Raw genomic sequence first — 16,172 nt, 5'->3', positions numbered from 1 at the left:
GTTGAGCCTTCTTCACCAAGGAGGAGTTCTGACTCCAGGAGAGATTGTCTGTGATGTGCACTCCCAGGAACTTGAAACTGTGCACTGTCTCCACAGTCCCGCCGTCGACCTGCAGGGGGGAGCGAGTTGCTCCAGCCCTTCTGAAGTCGACAATCATCTCCTTTGTCTTGTCGACATACAGAGAGAGGTTGTTGTCTCTGCACCACAGCTCAAGCTGCCTCACCTCATCCCTGTAGGCGGATTCATCGCCGTTGGTGATGAGCCCCACGACTGTGGTGTCATCTGCGTATTTGATGTGGTTGGCCTGGTGTATGGCGGCACAGTCGTGGGTCAGCAGTGTAAATAGAGGTGGGCTCAGCACACAGCCCTGGGGGGCTCCGGAGTGTTCACAGTGGCACTGAGAGATGACCGAGTGTGGACTCTGACCATCTGTGTCCTGTTACTTAAAAAGTCCAAAATCCAATTGCACATTGAGGTGCTCAGACCAAGAGAGCTCAGCTTACTATTCAGATGAAAGAATTAAAAATAACATTAGCAAATTTGCAGATAACACAAAGCTGGGTGGCAGTGTGAACTGTGAAGAGGATGCTATGAGGATGCAGAGTGACTTGGACAGGTTGGGTGAGTGGGCAGATGCAGTATAATGTGACTAAATATGAGGTTATCCATTTTGGAGGCAAGAACGGGAAGGCAGATTATTATCTGAATGGTGTCAGGTTAGGAAAAGGGGAGGTACAAAGAGACCTGGGTGTCCTAGTACATCAGTCTCTGAAAGTAAGCATACAGGTACAGCAGGCAGTGAAGAAAACTAATGGCATGTTGGTCTTCATAACGAGAGGAGTTGAGGATAGGAGCAAAGAGGTCCTTCTGCAGTTATACAGGGCTATGGTGAGACCACACCTGGAGTATTGTGTGCAATTTTGGTCTCCTAATTTGAGGAAGGACATTCTTGCTATTGAGGGAGTGCAGCATAGGTTCACGAGGTTAATTCCCAGGACTGTATGATGAAAGAATGGAGCAACTGAGCTTGTATTCACTGGAATTTAGAAGGATGAGAGGGGATCTTATAGAAACACATAAAATTATTAACGGATTGGACATGCTAGATGCAGGAAACATGTTCCCGATGTTGGGGGAATCTAGAACCAGGGGGCCACAGTTTAAGAATAAGGGGTAGGCCATTTAGAACTGAGATGAGGAAAACCTATTTCACACAGAGAGTTGTGAGTTTGTGGAATTCTCTGTCTCAGAAGGCAGTGGAGGTCGATTCACTGGATGCGTTCAAAAGAGAGTTAGAGAGCGCTCTTGGGGCTAGCGGAATCAAGGGGTATGGGGAGAAGGCAGGAACAGGGTAGTGATTGTGGATGATCAGCCATGGTCACATTGAATGGCGGTACTAGCCCAAAGGCCTATTCTTGCACCCATTGTCTATGTATCTATGATTGCACAATGACTGCCACAGGTTTAACATTGGGAGGAAGAGAGGATTTTACAATCAGTAACGATGTAAAACCTGCAAACAATCATGATGTTCAGGGGGAAAGGGAACAGGAATTTCAAGCATTAAAGTACTGAAAAGAAAGATGAGACAATGTTACCAGGCCTTTTGGGCATCAGCTAACTCTATGAACACGGTGCAAGTAAAGCTCTTTCCCAACAATGATATTTGCTGTCCACACTTGGCCATTTTCATATTGTTGATTATGGGAGATTGCTGTATCAGTAGGACATTCATCCAAGGGTTAAAACTGCAACAGCAGCAGAGATGCTGCGTAATGGAAATCAGGTTATTGTGGTTTTATCTAACCTTTAAACTGTTTCCCAAAATAGACTGTGACAAGAGTACTTCTGGGAATTAAAGCAGTTCACAATAGCACTGCAAAATATACAGAAGGAACGCTGCACTGCTCTCTCACCAGCATAACAGATCGTCACATCTCCATAGCAAACTGGGATCCTTGTTCTGTAATGCAGTTTCTCAGCCTGGGAGAGAAGTGCAAATATTTCCTTTGTTCACTAAATGGCCGCAGACGGGGGATTTCTGGAGACAAGCAGGGCTCACAAGTCGGCTCCTTGTGGTTGCCAGGAGCAGAGAGAGGCAGTGTAACTATGTACTGAGCAGCAGGCAGGGAGCTCAGAATTCCCACAGACAAACTCAACAATGGCAACTGCCCAGCCTCCAGAGGTTAAAGCTCTGGCTCAAGGCTTAAAAGAGTTGGCAGCACAGTTGGAACTGGGGCAATGTGTGTGAAAATTCTGGCCAAAGCTGGCTTCCTGGTATTAACTCTTTTGATGCAAAAGCTCTTGGTACAAAAGCATATAGAGGGGGGGGGAAGGGGGAAAGACAGTGATTCACTAAAATCACACGTCACATCCGACAAACACCAACTGAACCACCATGTATTTCCAGAATCGTCTTTAATGGAGAGTGATCAAGAAAAGAAGGACAGTGTGTAACGTCACGGGTAAGCTCTAATTAAGTCTGCTGATCCACTCAACTTCAGGATATTACAGCTGACGCACAACCTTTTGAAATGTAGTCACAGCTAATCTGTGGGAAAACTGCCAGACAGCAAGCTCCCATAAACAACAATATGATAATGACCAAGTATTTGCCCCAAATTTCCACCAAGAAGCTAAAAGTTCCATGTGGAACTGTGGCTTATAGTTCCAAAGTTGTGCACAAGTTCTGGACTCCACGGATGTGGGCAGAAGTTCAAAACCTTCATACATCTAACTTTCTTCAAGGTAAAAGGTGTCCTCTACTGTTGGAGTGAGAACTTGGCATTGATTAGCCAGCAGTCTGAGCAATCTGCTGAGCATAGGAAAAGTCAGCCTATTCTTTAAATAAAGAGGAACAACTGCAAGGGACAAGGGCAAGCATCATGTAAATGACCCATTTTTAATTGAGTTAATTTAAATGTACCGCATTAATGCATGTGAATTGTTTTCTAGCCCTTTAAATGTTTGATGTACAATATTTTAAACACAACAGCTCTTAAATACCAGAAAACATCAGATTCAAGAATTTTGACAGCCTTGTTCCCAACCATTTTGTTGTGGCCCCCACACTACTCATGGCTTCTCCCATCAGCTCCCTGTAGAAACTTGCTGCAGAGAACTTGCATTGCGTAACGGGGGTTTTAACAGGAAATGCTGGTGAGTAGTTCTGTGAACGTTGCAGGTCCACAGTAAGATGTGGGGTGAGGTGACTCCCCGCCGCCACTGAAACATGCCATTCTACTTCTCAGGTCACCAGAACTCTGCTTTACCCCAATCAGCACGTCTTCACAATCCCAGAAATGCAGCTGTGAAGTGATGATAAAATTATCCAGCAATTCCACTGTTCCTCTGGCTTTAAGCAAAGGTAGCTACAGCAGTAAATCTGATGAATTCAGAACAGAAGGCAAGACACTAAAATGATAAAGAGCCATGGTTAGTGCTGGCAAGGTTTCTTTCAAAGTAGAAAGAAGAAATCTGTGCCAACATAATTCATCATTGTGAATCAATCCGGATGGCTTCCAAGTCATCAGATGTGTCTTCAAGCATCAGCACTTTGCAGAACTGGAGCATCACATTGATCTACAATCTTTAAAAGAAGAATTCTTCAGGCAGAGATTTCCTTTTTTTTCTCTTTATCACCAACCTTGTTGGCACCAACCATAGCTCTTTATCCATGCACACTCTTGGTCTCTGTTCTTCATACATCTGACTTTCTGCTGCAGCTATTGCCTTGAAATTTGACTTGCACTTTTGTAATGCTGTTCATGAGAGTTGGGGTTAAGGTTATGTCACTATATTTATAAAAATAAAAAACTGAAAAGGCCGGAATTTTAAAATAAAAACAAAAGATGCTGGAAGTATTCAAAAGGTCAGGCAACAAAAGTTGGGGAGGGATAGACAAAGTAAATATCTCTGCTAGGGTGTGGCCGGGGTTGCTGTGGGGATAAGCTACTGCTGTGGAAATGAAGCCACTTGGCTGATAAATTAATTAAGTTAGATAGAAAGTGTGAAAACAAAGAAAGAACTGTGAAAGACACAAAAAGATGGAGTAACTCAACGGGGACAGGCAGCATCTCTGGAGAGAAGGAATGGGTGACGTTTTGGATCGAGACCCTTCTTCTGACTTGAAGTCTGAAGAAGGGTCTCGATCTGAAACGTCACCCATTCCTTCTCTCCAGAGATGGTGGCTGTCCTGCTGAGTTACTCCAGCTTTTTGTGTCTATCTTCAGTTTAAATCAGCATCTGCAGTTCCTACAAAGAACTGTGAAATGCAGGTCAAGGCCCCCCATTGATTCTTCCAGTGTTTTTGTTCTAGATTCCAGCATTTGAAGTTTTTTTTGCCTGAAACATGTTGTGGCCTGGGATGGAACATTTCAGCTATGAGGAGAGATTGGATCGGTTGTGTTTGTTTTCCTCAGAGTGGAGGAAGCTGAGGGAGCCATGGATAAAGTAGATATTATGAAACTTACTACTATAGCAATCTAAAACAAATTTCATTAGCACCCTGCTTCAGTATGGACCTCTATCACTTCCAACTAATTCCATAATTTTGCTCTCTACCTTTATCCTTGCATTATTTCTAAACTAATTCTATAGCTCATGTCTGCCTCTACCTTACGTTCAACCTAAATTAATAGTTTGAGTTCAGCCTAAATTAATGCTTGCACATTCACATCACGCAGACTTGGATCAATCCCAAACTAATCCAACTGTGGCACTGAAGCCTTGCTATATTCCTAAATTAATCCCATTGACCCGCTCTCTCCATGGAGCCAGATCAAGTCCAAAATAATCCCACTACTTCCTTCTCCCTTGGCCCTGCATCAAAACTAAATTTACCCTCTGCCCCAATGCCACTCGCAGCATCAGAACAATCATTAACTAATCTTAATCGTTCTGGTGGCCATGCAGCTATACATCGATGCACAACTAATTGTATTGGCCACCCTCACCCCATAGCCTTGCATAAAAAAGCACGAGGAGAGCTTGTGCTAGTGAGAAAAACAGGTAAAAGACATGTAAAATGGCAAAAATTCCTTCTGACTTTCTTCGCAATCTGAGAACACCCATCCTGCTTCCTAATCATCAACCAACTTCAAAGGCAGCCCAGGCTTTCCTGGTGGAAATGTTGTTGCTGTATTTGCTGTACCTGTTAATGCTTTGAATGAACTCCTTGACATCATCAGGAAGGATGACCCGATGCTCTCCCATGTCACGGTTGTTCCCAAGGACACAGACTGGAATATGGTCAGGCACTTTGGGAAGTTCTTTCATGATATAACTGAAGGTCCTGCAGAAAGAAGGAAGCAATCAATAAATATATCTTCTGCACTTTTGAGTACATAATTCTATTCAACCTTAGATGGAGTTTAGATTAGTGGATACAGTGCTAGGGTAATAATAGACCAAAGTAGAAAATATATTCAATATGAAGGACATTAGACATTGGTTCAATTGCAGATGGCACTGAATACTTTACAACCACTCAAGAAAATGAAAAAAAAACAAAAGAAAAACAAAAAAAGAAAATCACAGCCGGGTTTGGGAAGAATTCTTGCTATTGAGGGCGTGCAGTGTAGGTTCACTAGGTTGATTCCCGGAATGGCGGGACTGTCGTATGTTGAAAGGCTGGAGCAATTAGGCTTGTATACACTGGAATTTAGAAGGATGAGGGGGGATCTTATTGAAACATATAAGATAATTAGGGGATTGGACACATTAGAGGCAGGAAACATGTTCCCAATGTTGGGGGAGTCCAGAACAAGGGGCCACAGTTTAAGAATAAGGGGTAGGCCATTTAGAACGGAGATGAGGAAGAACTTTTTCAGTCAGAGAGTGGTGAAGGTGTGGAATTCTCTGCCTCAGAAGGCAGTGGAGGCCAGTTCGTTGGATGTTTTCAAGAGAGAGCTGGATAGAGCTCTTAAGGATAGCGGAGTGAGGGGGTATGGGGAGAAGGCAGGAACGGGGTACTGATTGAGAGTGATCAGCCATGATCGCATTGAATGGCGGTGCTGGCTCGAAGGGCTGAATGGCCTACTCCTGCACCTATTGTCTATTGTCTAACTCCATCCAAAACCGCAAGAAATTGCAGAATGTCGCGGATGTAGCCTAGATCATCACTCAAACCAACCTCTTTTTCAGTGACTACATCTACACTTCACGCTGCTTCGGCAAGCCCATCAGCATAATCAAGGACGGTCTCATCCTGGTCACTCTGTCTTCTCCCCTCTCGCAACAGGCAAGAGGTACAAAAGTCTGAAAGCGCATACTGCCAGATTCAGGGATAATTACTACCCAGCTGTCATCAGGCAATTGAACTGTTCTTGCATCAGCTAGAGTGCAGTGCTGACCTCCCATCTACCTCATAAGGGACATTTGAACTATCTTTAATCAGACTTTATCTTTCAGTGAATATTGTATCCATTATCTGTGCACTGTGGACAGCTTGATTGCAATCAAATATAGTATTTTCTTTGACTGGATTGCATGCAAACAAATGCTTTTCACTGTACTTCGGTACATGTGACAATAATAAACTAAACAACAAAGATATGCACCAGTTGTCCCACTGAGGCAACAATGGAAAAGGAAAAACAATGAGGGCGAGGGTCATCCTCATAAGGGGCTCCAAGTTACCACCAGGCTCACGCAGAGCTCTATCCTTGGGGCAATTTGGGAGGTGGGGATTTCCAACAAGCAAAATTCTATCTTAACATTAAACATATTTACAATCATCAAATCCCCAGCATTAACATCCTGGCATCTCCAGAGGACAGACCAGCCACAAAGTAACCAAATATTTTGTGGCAACTGAGCTACTTCCCAACTCCCAAATTCTTCCACTACTTACGATGTACAAGTCACAGTATTATTGCAGAGGGTGGTGAATCTCTGGAATTCTCCACCTTGAAGGGTTGTGGAGACTAAGTCAATGGGAATATTTAATTAAGTAGATAATTTTCTGTAGTATAAGGAAACTGAGAGGTATGGGGAATGTCATAGAAGCAGAGATGAGACTTGGAGCCATTTTGAATGGCAGGGACAGTTTGAGAGATCGAGTCGCCTCATTCCAGAAACCCAAGACCATTTTGGCCTGAATCACTAAACTGAAGAGCACCAACCATACCCCTGAACATTTACACCCTCTCTAACTGGGGCACTATGGTTGCAGTTGTGTACAAGATGTACTGCAGGAACTCACCAAAAGTTCAACGAAACTCCCAAAAACAAGCCGACACTTCCACGGAGGTCATGGCCATCAAGTGCATGGGAGCACTGCCACCTGCACCTTTTATTATTAGTCACACACCATCCAGCGTTGGAACTATATACCCACTCCTTCAACCTCACAGGTAAAATCCTGCCTCAGCATTGCAAGGTAATCATTCCCACAACAGTTCAAAGAGCAACCCATCTCTCAGGGGCAATAAGGATGGGCTTGTCTGGCCATATACCGCAGGAGAATCTGTAGAAGACAGCTCGTCGTAAACCATTCCCTTTTCATCACTCACATTTTAAAACCACAACTTTGGTTTAAATTCTGGAAGTTAGTAGAGTCAGTGTTAGTGCAGAGAGTTCGCAGAATCACATGCACTGGGGGTAATGTACTGAAAAATAGTCTTACCATTGCTTGGTGATGTCAAACATCATTATAACACCGTTACAATTCTTGTAGACATCAAGGAATTCTGCATCCAGAGCCATCTCTGCATCAGACTTCTAAAAGAACATAACATGGAGGATAATTCTTTCTCATTAAAAATGGCACGGTGGCGCAGTGGTAGAGTTGCTGCCTCACAGCGAATGCAGTGCCGGGGACCCGGGTTCAATCCCGACTATGGGTGCTGTCTGTACAGCGTTTGTACATTCTCCCCGTGACCTGCGTCGGTTTTCTCCGAGACCTTCGGTTTCTTCCCACACTCCAAAGACGTACAGGTTTGTAGGTTAATTGGCTTGGTAAATGTTTAAAAATTGTCCCTGGTGGGTATAGGATCGCTGGTCGGCGCAGACCCGGTGGGCCGAAAGGGCATGTTTCCGCGCTGTGTCTCTAAATTAAATTAAAAGCAAACATTTGTGGTTGCATGGAGATCCAAACTTGATCCAGAGCACAAAATAAACTGCTAGCCTTTCAGAGGTCTGGGAAGTGTTTGGCACTGCACCTCAGAAACAAAATCAGTGATACAGCACAGAAATAGACCCTTCAGCCCATCAAGGGTCCAAACAACCATCAAGCATTTATTTACACTAATCTTTACTAATCCCATTTGTATTCTCCCCACATTCACGTTAACTGGCCCACTCCCCCATGATTCAACCGCATACAACTTTTGAGGTAATTTACAGCGGCCAATTAACCTACCAACCGGCATACAAGTCATAGGAGCAGAATTAGGCCATTCAGCCCATTGAGTCTACTCTGCCATTTCTTTAGGTTATGGGAGGAAAGACCATGGTTGCTGTAGATCAATTATGTTTAAAGCTGAGATGAATCCATTTATCAGTCTGAAGTTGGGTCCTGACCCGAAACATCGCCTATTAATGTCCTCCAGAGATGCTGCCTGACTCGCTGAGTTACTCCAGTACTTGGTCTTTTTATGATCGATATTTCTTGAATATTGATTGCACAAGATGTGAGACCAAAGCAGGTAAATGGAGCCAAACTACTGGTCAATTATAACTTTACTAAAAAGAGGACTGATAGGATAAGCAAAACACTGCACTTGCTGAAAATCCAAAAGAAAAACAGAAAACACAGAGGGTGCTCAGCAGGACAGACAGCATTTGAGGAGAGAGCAGAGTTAATGTTTTTGGTCTATGACCTTTCATCCGAATTTTTAATGTGAGAAAACAAGTGTGTTACAAAGGTGCTGAGAAGTAGAGGGGTGGAAAGAAGGAATGTCTGTAATCGGGTGGAGACCAAATGAATTTAGGCTACACTTATGATGTGGGAACCATACAAAAAAGTGATGAATGGTATTAAGCCTAGCTGAACTGCAGCGATGAGGCGTAGAGGGTGATGATTGAGAACAGGAGAGACTAACTTTGCATCTTGATCTCAGGTACTTAAACATGTGGTAGGGGTTAATAATTAATTAATTAATACACAGTAGTTGAAGGTGCAATACGTCCCCTGTCTCTGATCATGACATCTCACCAAAGAAATCTGACGATAGACACAAAATGCCAGAGTAACTCAGGTCAGGCAGCATCTCTGGAGAAAAGGAATAATGTCACCTATTCCTTTTCTCCAGTCCGATCCGAAACATCACCTATTCCTTTTCTCCAGAGATACTACCTAATCCGCTGAGTTACTCCAGCATTATGTGTCATCTTCGGTATAAATCATCATCTGCAGTTCCTTCCTACAATGAAATCTGTCATGGGCCATCAGCATTTTGGAAAAGCAATGATCAACACAGTGACTTGCTGCCATTATAAACTTGACTACACATTCAAAGTCAAAGATCATGATATTCGAGAATGGGTTAGAGCTCATTTACCTTGCTTGAGTAAATAAAGGCAAATGTAAAACAGAGAACTCTCTTCCCACATGAACTGATATTTGGAGATGGTTAAAAATGTTATCTGACTATCTTAGATCATCCACACAGACCGATGCAGGATGCAGATTCAGTGTTTTAGATACCCAGGAATCATACTGGCGTTCAAGTGTGGTGAATTCTGTCTATATCCAAACACTCCCAGCAAACACACAGTTCAAGTGTTATTTGTTCAGTGTGTCAATCCTTGGGAAGGTGCTTGAGGCTTGGAGACCCAATCTCCACACTAGTAACATAAAGGCAAATCACTCTTAAGAAATCATCAAATGAAAAGGCAGCCATCTAATGTGAATATAAACCAACTGCACGGCCGGAGACTGACATTATCAGCAGTAGCTATTAATTATTGAAGCTTTATGGACAGATGATATAGGGTGTCATCGTATCAATTTCCAAACCTGGATCACTACAGTCATTAACTAAAATATTGTTTTTGAACTTCAGTTCCGATGCAATTCACTGAACTGTTACCAGAATGGAAGTGTACAGGCATGCAAATGATGCACCAGGAACCTCAGCGACTAATATCTGTAAACTATGCACTCATATTCATTTAAGAACATTAGACAAAAAGGTTACAAAGTAGCAGGACAACTTATTATGTGAAGATTTTGCACTGTAGGTTACATTACCTGCAGCAACCTCCAAATGATAGCTGATCTTATTCGTGGACTGAAGAATCAGTCACACCTCCCTCAGCAACTGCACTCTGTTCGGTAAAAGAGTGCCGTTGTGGAGAGCTTCACTTCCTGGGAACGGAACTATGGGGGAAAGATTGTAATGTGCCCAACTACCTTCCCTATCTATGTGCAGGACGATTCGGAACTAAGTGCGATCCCTGGCCTGATGGGGAGTCTCGTCTCGAAACATCGACCATCCCTTTGCCTCCACAGATGCTGCTCGATCCACCAAATTCCTCCAGCAGCTTATTTACTGCTCCAGATTCCAGCCTATGAAGTGTGTTGTGTCCCCTGTGATTTTGAGATGTCATTCAAGCCCATTCTTAAGTCACAGAGTCTATCTCCATTTCTATATAATACTTGGAATTACTAATATGTAAACAGCAACATTTTTTGCAGTTTGGGAAGCAGGGAGGCAGGACAAATTGAAGCTCGAGGGCTGTGATGCGTGCTCAATGATGCACATTGCCGCACTGGTGGGTAAGGCAAAGCAGCACCGTTACCACCTTAGACAGCTGAGGAAATTCAGTGTGTCTCTGAGGATCCTTCAATGCTTCTACTCTGGGGCTGTAGAGAGCATCCTGTCCGGCAACATCACAGTCTGGTTTGGGAACAGCTCTGCCCAGGACAGGAAGGCCCTGCAGAGAGTAGTGCGTTCGGCAGAACGCACCACGGGAACTACACTCGCCCCCCTGCAAGACCTATACATCAGGAGGTGTAGATTGAGAGCAAGCAAGATTATGTGGGACCCCTGCCACCCTAGTAATGGACTGTTCCAGCTGCTACGGTCAGGCAAGCGCCTCCGCTGTCACACTGTGAAAACAGAGAGGATGAGACGGAGTTTCTTCCCACAGGCCATCAGGACTGTTAACTTTTATAACTCCAGGGACTAAATTTTGTCTTCCCTGTATTAACTTTAATTTATATGCTGTAACTGTAATTCTTTTTTTGCACAATCTGCAGGCATTGCCACTTTCATTTCACTGCACATCGTGTATGTGTATGTGACAAATAAACTTGACTTGACTTGGGAGGTAAAGAGGTGGGCTTTAGTTACCAATAGCTAAAAAATTGCAGCTTGATATGTTAACATGACCAATTCACATAAATTTAGCCAGATTATTATGTATCAGAGTGTGACAGGTTTTGTAGTCACAAAGTAGATGCAGAAACAATGCCTGCAAAGCATTACAAAAAGCAACTCTACGACATACTACCCACAATCAATGTCAGGGTCAGACTTCAGTACAACTCCCAATAAATCAAGTATTACCTCTTGTGGGTCATTCTCCAGTTTCAATCCATCCCCTTTTCTCCGGCTTTTACCTGAACAAAGGACAACAGTTGGTTAATTAATTGCAATTCCCGATTTTCTTCTAAGTATCCAAGCAAACTCAACACCACTTCGGTACCAATGGGGAGGGATGCATGATGAAGAAGGGGGAACCACCCTAGTAGCTTCTGCACACAAAGCAATAACCACAGGACTCCTTTTCTATCTATTCCAGTTTCTTTCCATTATATCCTTGCGTTAAATTACGTTGCATTTAATCCCCAAGTTTCTTGTTTTCAATAGGCCTACAAGCCGCTGTTAAATTAGTTGCCCCTCAGATTTCCTATTAAATCTTTCCCTCCTCACTTTAAACTAATGCCCCCTAGTTCTCGAAGTTAGAGACACTGGAGACTCAAATTAATCATCAATTGAGCTACGCATACTGACTCACTCATCCAATTCCACAACTCCCATGCTCAAGACTCTGAACAATCCCCAGATAAATTATATTAAATATGGTCCCATATCCCTTTTTCACATTGGCATATATAATCATAGAAAACTGCTGCACAGAAACGACCCCTTTCAGTCACGTTGTCTAGATTGCTTACGTTAATCATACTTGCCCGCCTTAGGATGGCAACCCTTACTCCTTTCCTATCCCAGTAACTGTCCAAAAGCCTTTTAAACATTGTAACTGTATTTGCCTCCACCACCTCTTCTGGTAGCTCCAGGTATTCACCACCCAATGGGAAAAACACACTCCTCAGATCTCTTTTATATTTCTCCCCTGTCCTTCAGTTTTAGACTCTTTTGGTAAAAAGATTCTGACTATCCATCCTATCTATGCCCCTCATAATTTTATAAACCTTCCTAAGATCTCCTCTCAACCTCCTACATTCAGTGAGAATAAATCCAGTCTGTCCTAAGAATTACAACCCACCATTCCGGACAACATCCTGCTGAAGACACAAGGAACTGTAGATGCTGGAATCTAGAGAATAATACAAAGTGCTGGAGTAATTCAGAGGGTCAGGCAGCATCTTTGAAGGGAATGGATAGGCAACGTTTCTTTGGTCTGAAAAGGGTCCCGACCCAAGACATCACCTATCTATTCCTTCCACAGATGCTGCCTGATCCGCTGAGTTACTCCAAAATGTTGTGGTTTGCTCAACATCCTGCTGAATCTCTTCTGCACTCTCTGTTATTACCATATCCTTCCTGCAATGTGACAAAGAGAACTGTACACAATATTCTAAGTGTAGTCCAACCAATGTTTTGTATAACTGCAACAGGAGCAGTGGAAGAGATAATTTGCCAAGGTCAATATTCTAGCTTACAAATTGGTTCTACCGAGTACTTTTTAAAATAAATTAATTCTATGGCCTTTAGAATCCTGCGGACAATGCAAAGATCATCCATGGTTCTGCATTTTCATATAAGCAGGCAAATTTCAGGGATTAAAATTTAGTATTTCAATAGCTGAATTTGGCCATATCAGCCACAGCCATATTTAACAAATATTTCACATGCAAGTTAGTTTAAATGATCAGTTGCAGATGATTAAAATACAAACATTGCCCGGACACCAGAGAGAATTATCATTCTTTTATAGCTAAGTTTTAAAAAGATTGTTCCACAGTCAATACGACCCATCTAAAACAATGGCAAATTCCACCAGAGCATCTTGTGAGTTTAATTGTAAGTAATTACTGCATTACTGTAGTATTAACCTTGCCGATTAAATGTTTGGATTGACGTAAAAACGTATTTGCCTCTCTCATGTTTATTCATAATTGACCCCATTTGATAAGTAATCTTGGACAGTCAATAAACTCAGGTCAAGCCAGCACCACCCACGCTCAGTGAAGCAATAAGTACATTGAAATTAGATTATATTTTATATTTCATGCAACAAATTAAATTTAACGTTGCAAGTTTCTTGTCCATATAATATGGCATAGTGAAAGGAACAAGGAAGTGTTCAGTTTGGTTATTGCACAGGAAAGTAACAAATGAAATTAAGAGTTTATGCGTGACTCAAATACATTTTCAGAGAGGTTTGCAAGGAAAGCAACAGGCTTAAGATGACAATTTAATAAATATTCTTCAACATTCTTATTTATAAGGAATAACAATCAATGGCTTCTGTATTAAATGAAGCCAAACAGAGAAAACCTATTATAATCTGTCAGCATTGAACTTGTAAATTAAAAGAAATACAAAAGGACTTGGCTCGAATACAAGTAGGTTCAACAAACAGGAACAGGAAACGGAATTGTGTGTCAAAAGGGTTAATCAGGGCGTGGGCACTCAGGTAAGCAGCTGCCAGCAATCTAAGAAGTCTCCAAACATTATCCAAACAGTTTCCAGACACGTCAGGCAAATCTCAAGCTTTGACAAATCACAAGAACTTCAATTGCATAGTTAATATGCCACTAAACCTGGGATTAAAGCAGTTTGCAGAAGTGGCAACAACCACATCCAATAATTAGTCACAATGTCGAAGAGCAGTGAATAATGAATAAATTAAATGTTCAGTCAATGTTGCTGTGGAACTGAACTAGTTTTTGCTCATCTGTGGCATGAACAATCCATTATAGTTAATAGCAGTTGAATACAAACAGACAAAATTCAGAGGCCATATCTGACCAGGATCAGGTCTACTCAGATATTTATAAATCTGATAGTTTTTTTTTAGTTCGTAACAGGTTATTGAAGAAAATTTGAGCAAGTGATGATGGATAACACAGTGTGGATTACAAATCCATGAACAGAAAACATTGCCGTGCCATTTTTGGGTTGGGAGGCGGTGATCAGTGGAGTACTGCAGGAACTGGGACTCAGTGGTTCACGATCCATTTTGATTTCAAGGAAATGAAGTGCAGTCCAAGATCAGTCTGAAGAAGGGTTTTGTGCCTGTCCCGCTGAATTATTCCAGCATTTTGTGTCTACCTGCAATCCAATCCAGGTTTACCAAAGATAGCAAGGCGTCAGTTGTGAGGTAAAAAGAGAGGCTTCAGGACTCACAGATGAATGTGGAAGAGAGGGACAGAATACAACGTGCAAGTCTGGGAAGTCACCAACTTAGGAACAAAAGAAGACCAAGGTGAATTTTTGGGAAAAATAACTGGTGACAGATTGAAAGATGCTGGCATTTCATGGGTTCTAGGGATCCTTGTGTACATATCACCGAAAGATCATGTGCCGGAACAGCAAGCAATTTAGAAAGCCATAATTGCAAGAGGATTTAAGTAAAGACATCGTGCTGCATCAATGAAGAACATTGTTGAGACTGCATCCTGAAAGACACACATTTGTTGTCGTAGGAATGATCCCTAATAGAGGCAATGTTTGAGGAACTGTTCCCTAATCTGAGTGAGAGTCCATGGAATTGCTCCCTAATCTGAGTCAGTGTAGGTGAAACTGCTACCTAATCAGGCACAGTGTTGGCGGAATTGTGGCTGGTGTACTTGAGTTAGGGTTGTGGAATTCTATCCCAGTAATTTCAGAGCCATTATTCACCAAGAATAAGCATCTTTAGCAGCAGTTGATAAACTGGTGAAAGTAAAATGGAAAATGTGGTATACAGAATTTGCCAGTCACTGCAACAACATGCATTTGAGACAGCACAAGACCAATCAAGTTCAACGATGCCTCATACTTACAAACAAAATTAACCCTGCAGCCAAAAGCCCAAACTCATTGTCAGGCACCAACACTCACCCAACGTACCAGCGGAGGGAACTGCAACACCTGGACAGAATGAATTCAAAGGACCTATAACCTTAACATAAAATGAAATACCTAACAGGAGCTGGAACTCACCAAATGTAGAAATAGCACCCTCCCACGTTCACCTCAACGGTATCTAAATAAGCCAGTGAACTTTTCCTGACATGGAATAATTGAATTATGTAAAATGGAAAACACGGGGCATCAACAAGAAAGAGACAACGCGGACAGATGGGGATGAGGCCTGGAGGTTGTCTGAAGTGCAAGGCTGGAAGGGTAAGGTTGAGAGATAAAGCAGTGAATTAGCAGTGTAGGAACACTGGCAGTTTAGAGTGAGATGACAATGAGAGGCACCAGGAGCAGTGCAGGAGTGGTGCCAATGGATCAGGAGGGAGGGGGATGAGCATCAACAGGCCAAGTGGTATTAATGGAGCAAGGCCGTTGACAGGTCGAGAATAAGATTGTCAACCCGATCAGGAGTAGGAAGCAGCCAAAAGGCCTCAGTGAGCAAATAATGTCTCACTGAGTTGAAGAAAATGTAAATCATACTTCACAGAGAACCAGATATGGCACTAGGCTTTGAAAAGACCCAAGAGATGAGAAATTGCACTGGAGACAATGCAAAGTGTTTCAGTTCAAATCTGGACACGCTTGGCTGGTTTCCCTAGGCACAGAGGCGCCAGAGTGGGGACCTGATAGTGAAATAAACAAATAGGGAGAATTATGAATGAGGAGAGAGTAGGAAACATTTCCCCAAAACAAAGGTGCCTGAAACTAGAGGTAAAAGGTTTAGGGTTGGGGGTAGTAAGGTCTAGCAAATTTGAGGAAGAGCTTTTTCCACCCAGAGGGTGGTGTGAATCCAGAACACACTGCCTACGGTGGTGGTGGAGCAAAAGAAATATCTAAGCGTGCACTTGAATC

The 16,172-nt window shown here is 42.6% G+C and overlaps 1 protein-coding gene across 2 annotated transcripts in view; it reads right to left on the bottom strand.

The window, feature by feature from the left end:
- The window catches only part of LOC144608521 (rab-like protein 6), a 59,698-nt gene that overhangs the window by 29,087 nt on the left and 14,439 nt on the right, over positions 1–16,172 (bottom strand). For both annotated transcript variants that reach the window (XM_078426402.1, XM_078426401.1), the window contains exons 4-6: positions 11,517–11,569; positions 7,628–7,722; positions 5,153–5,293 (exon numbers count right to left, since the gene is read on the bottom strand). In XM_078426402.1, coding sequence (XP_078282528.1) covers positions 5,153–5,293; positions 7,628–7,722; positions 11,517–11,569 — 289 coding nt within the window. The remainder of the gene's footprint in view (positions 1–5,152; positions 5,294–7,627; positions 7,723–11,516; positions 11,570–16,172) is intronic.

This window comes from Rhinoraja longicauda, chromosome 31 (assembly GCF_053455715.1).
Source record: "Rhinoraja longicauda isolate Sanriku21f chromosome 31, sRhiLon1.1, whole genome shotgun sequence".
In the NCBI taxonomy this organism is placed as follows: domain Eukaryota; kingdom Metazoa; phylum Chordata; class Chondrichthyes; order Rajiformes; family Arhynchobatidae; genus Rhinoraja; species Rhinoraja longicauda.
The sequence above is the reverse complement of the archived record's forward strand: the minus strand, read 5'-3'. Positions and strand labels throughout refer to the sequence as shown.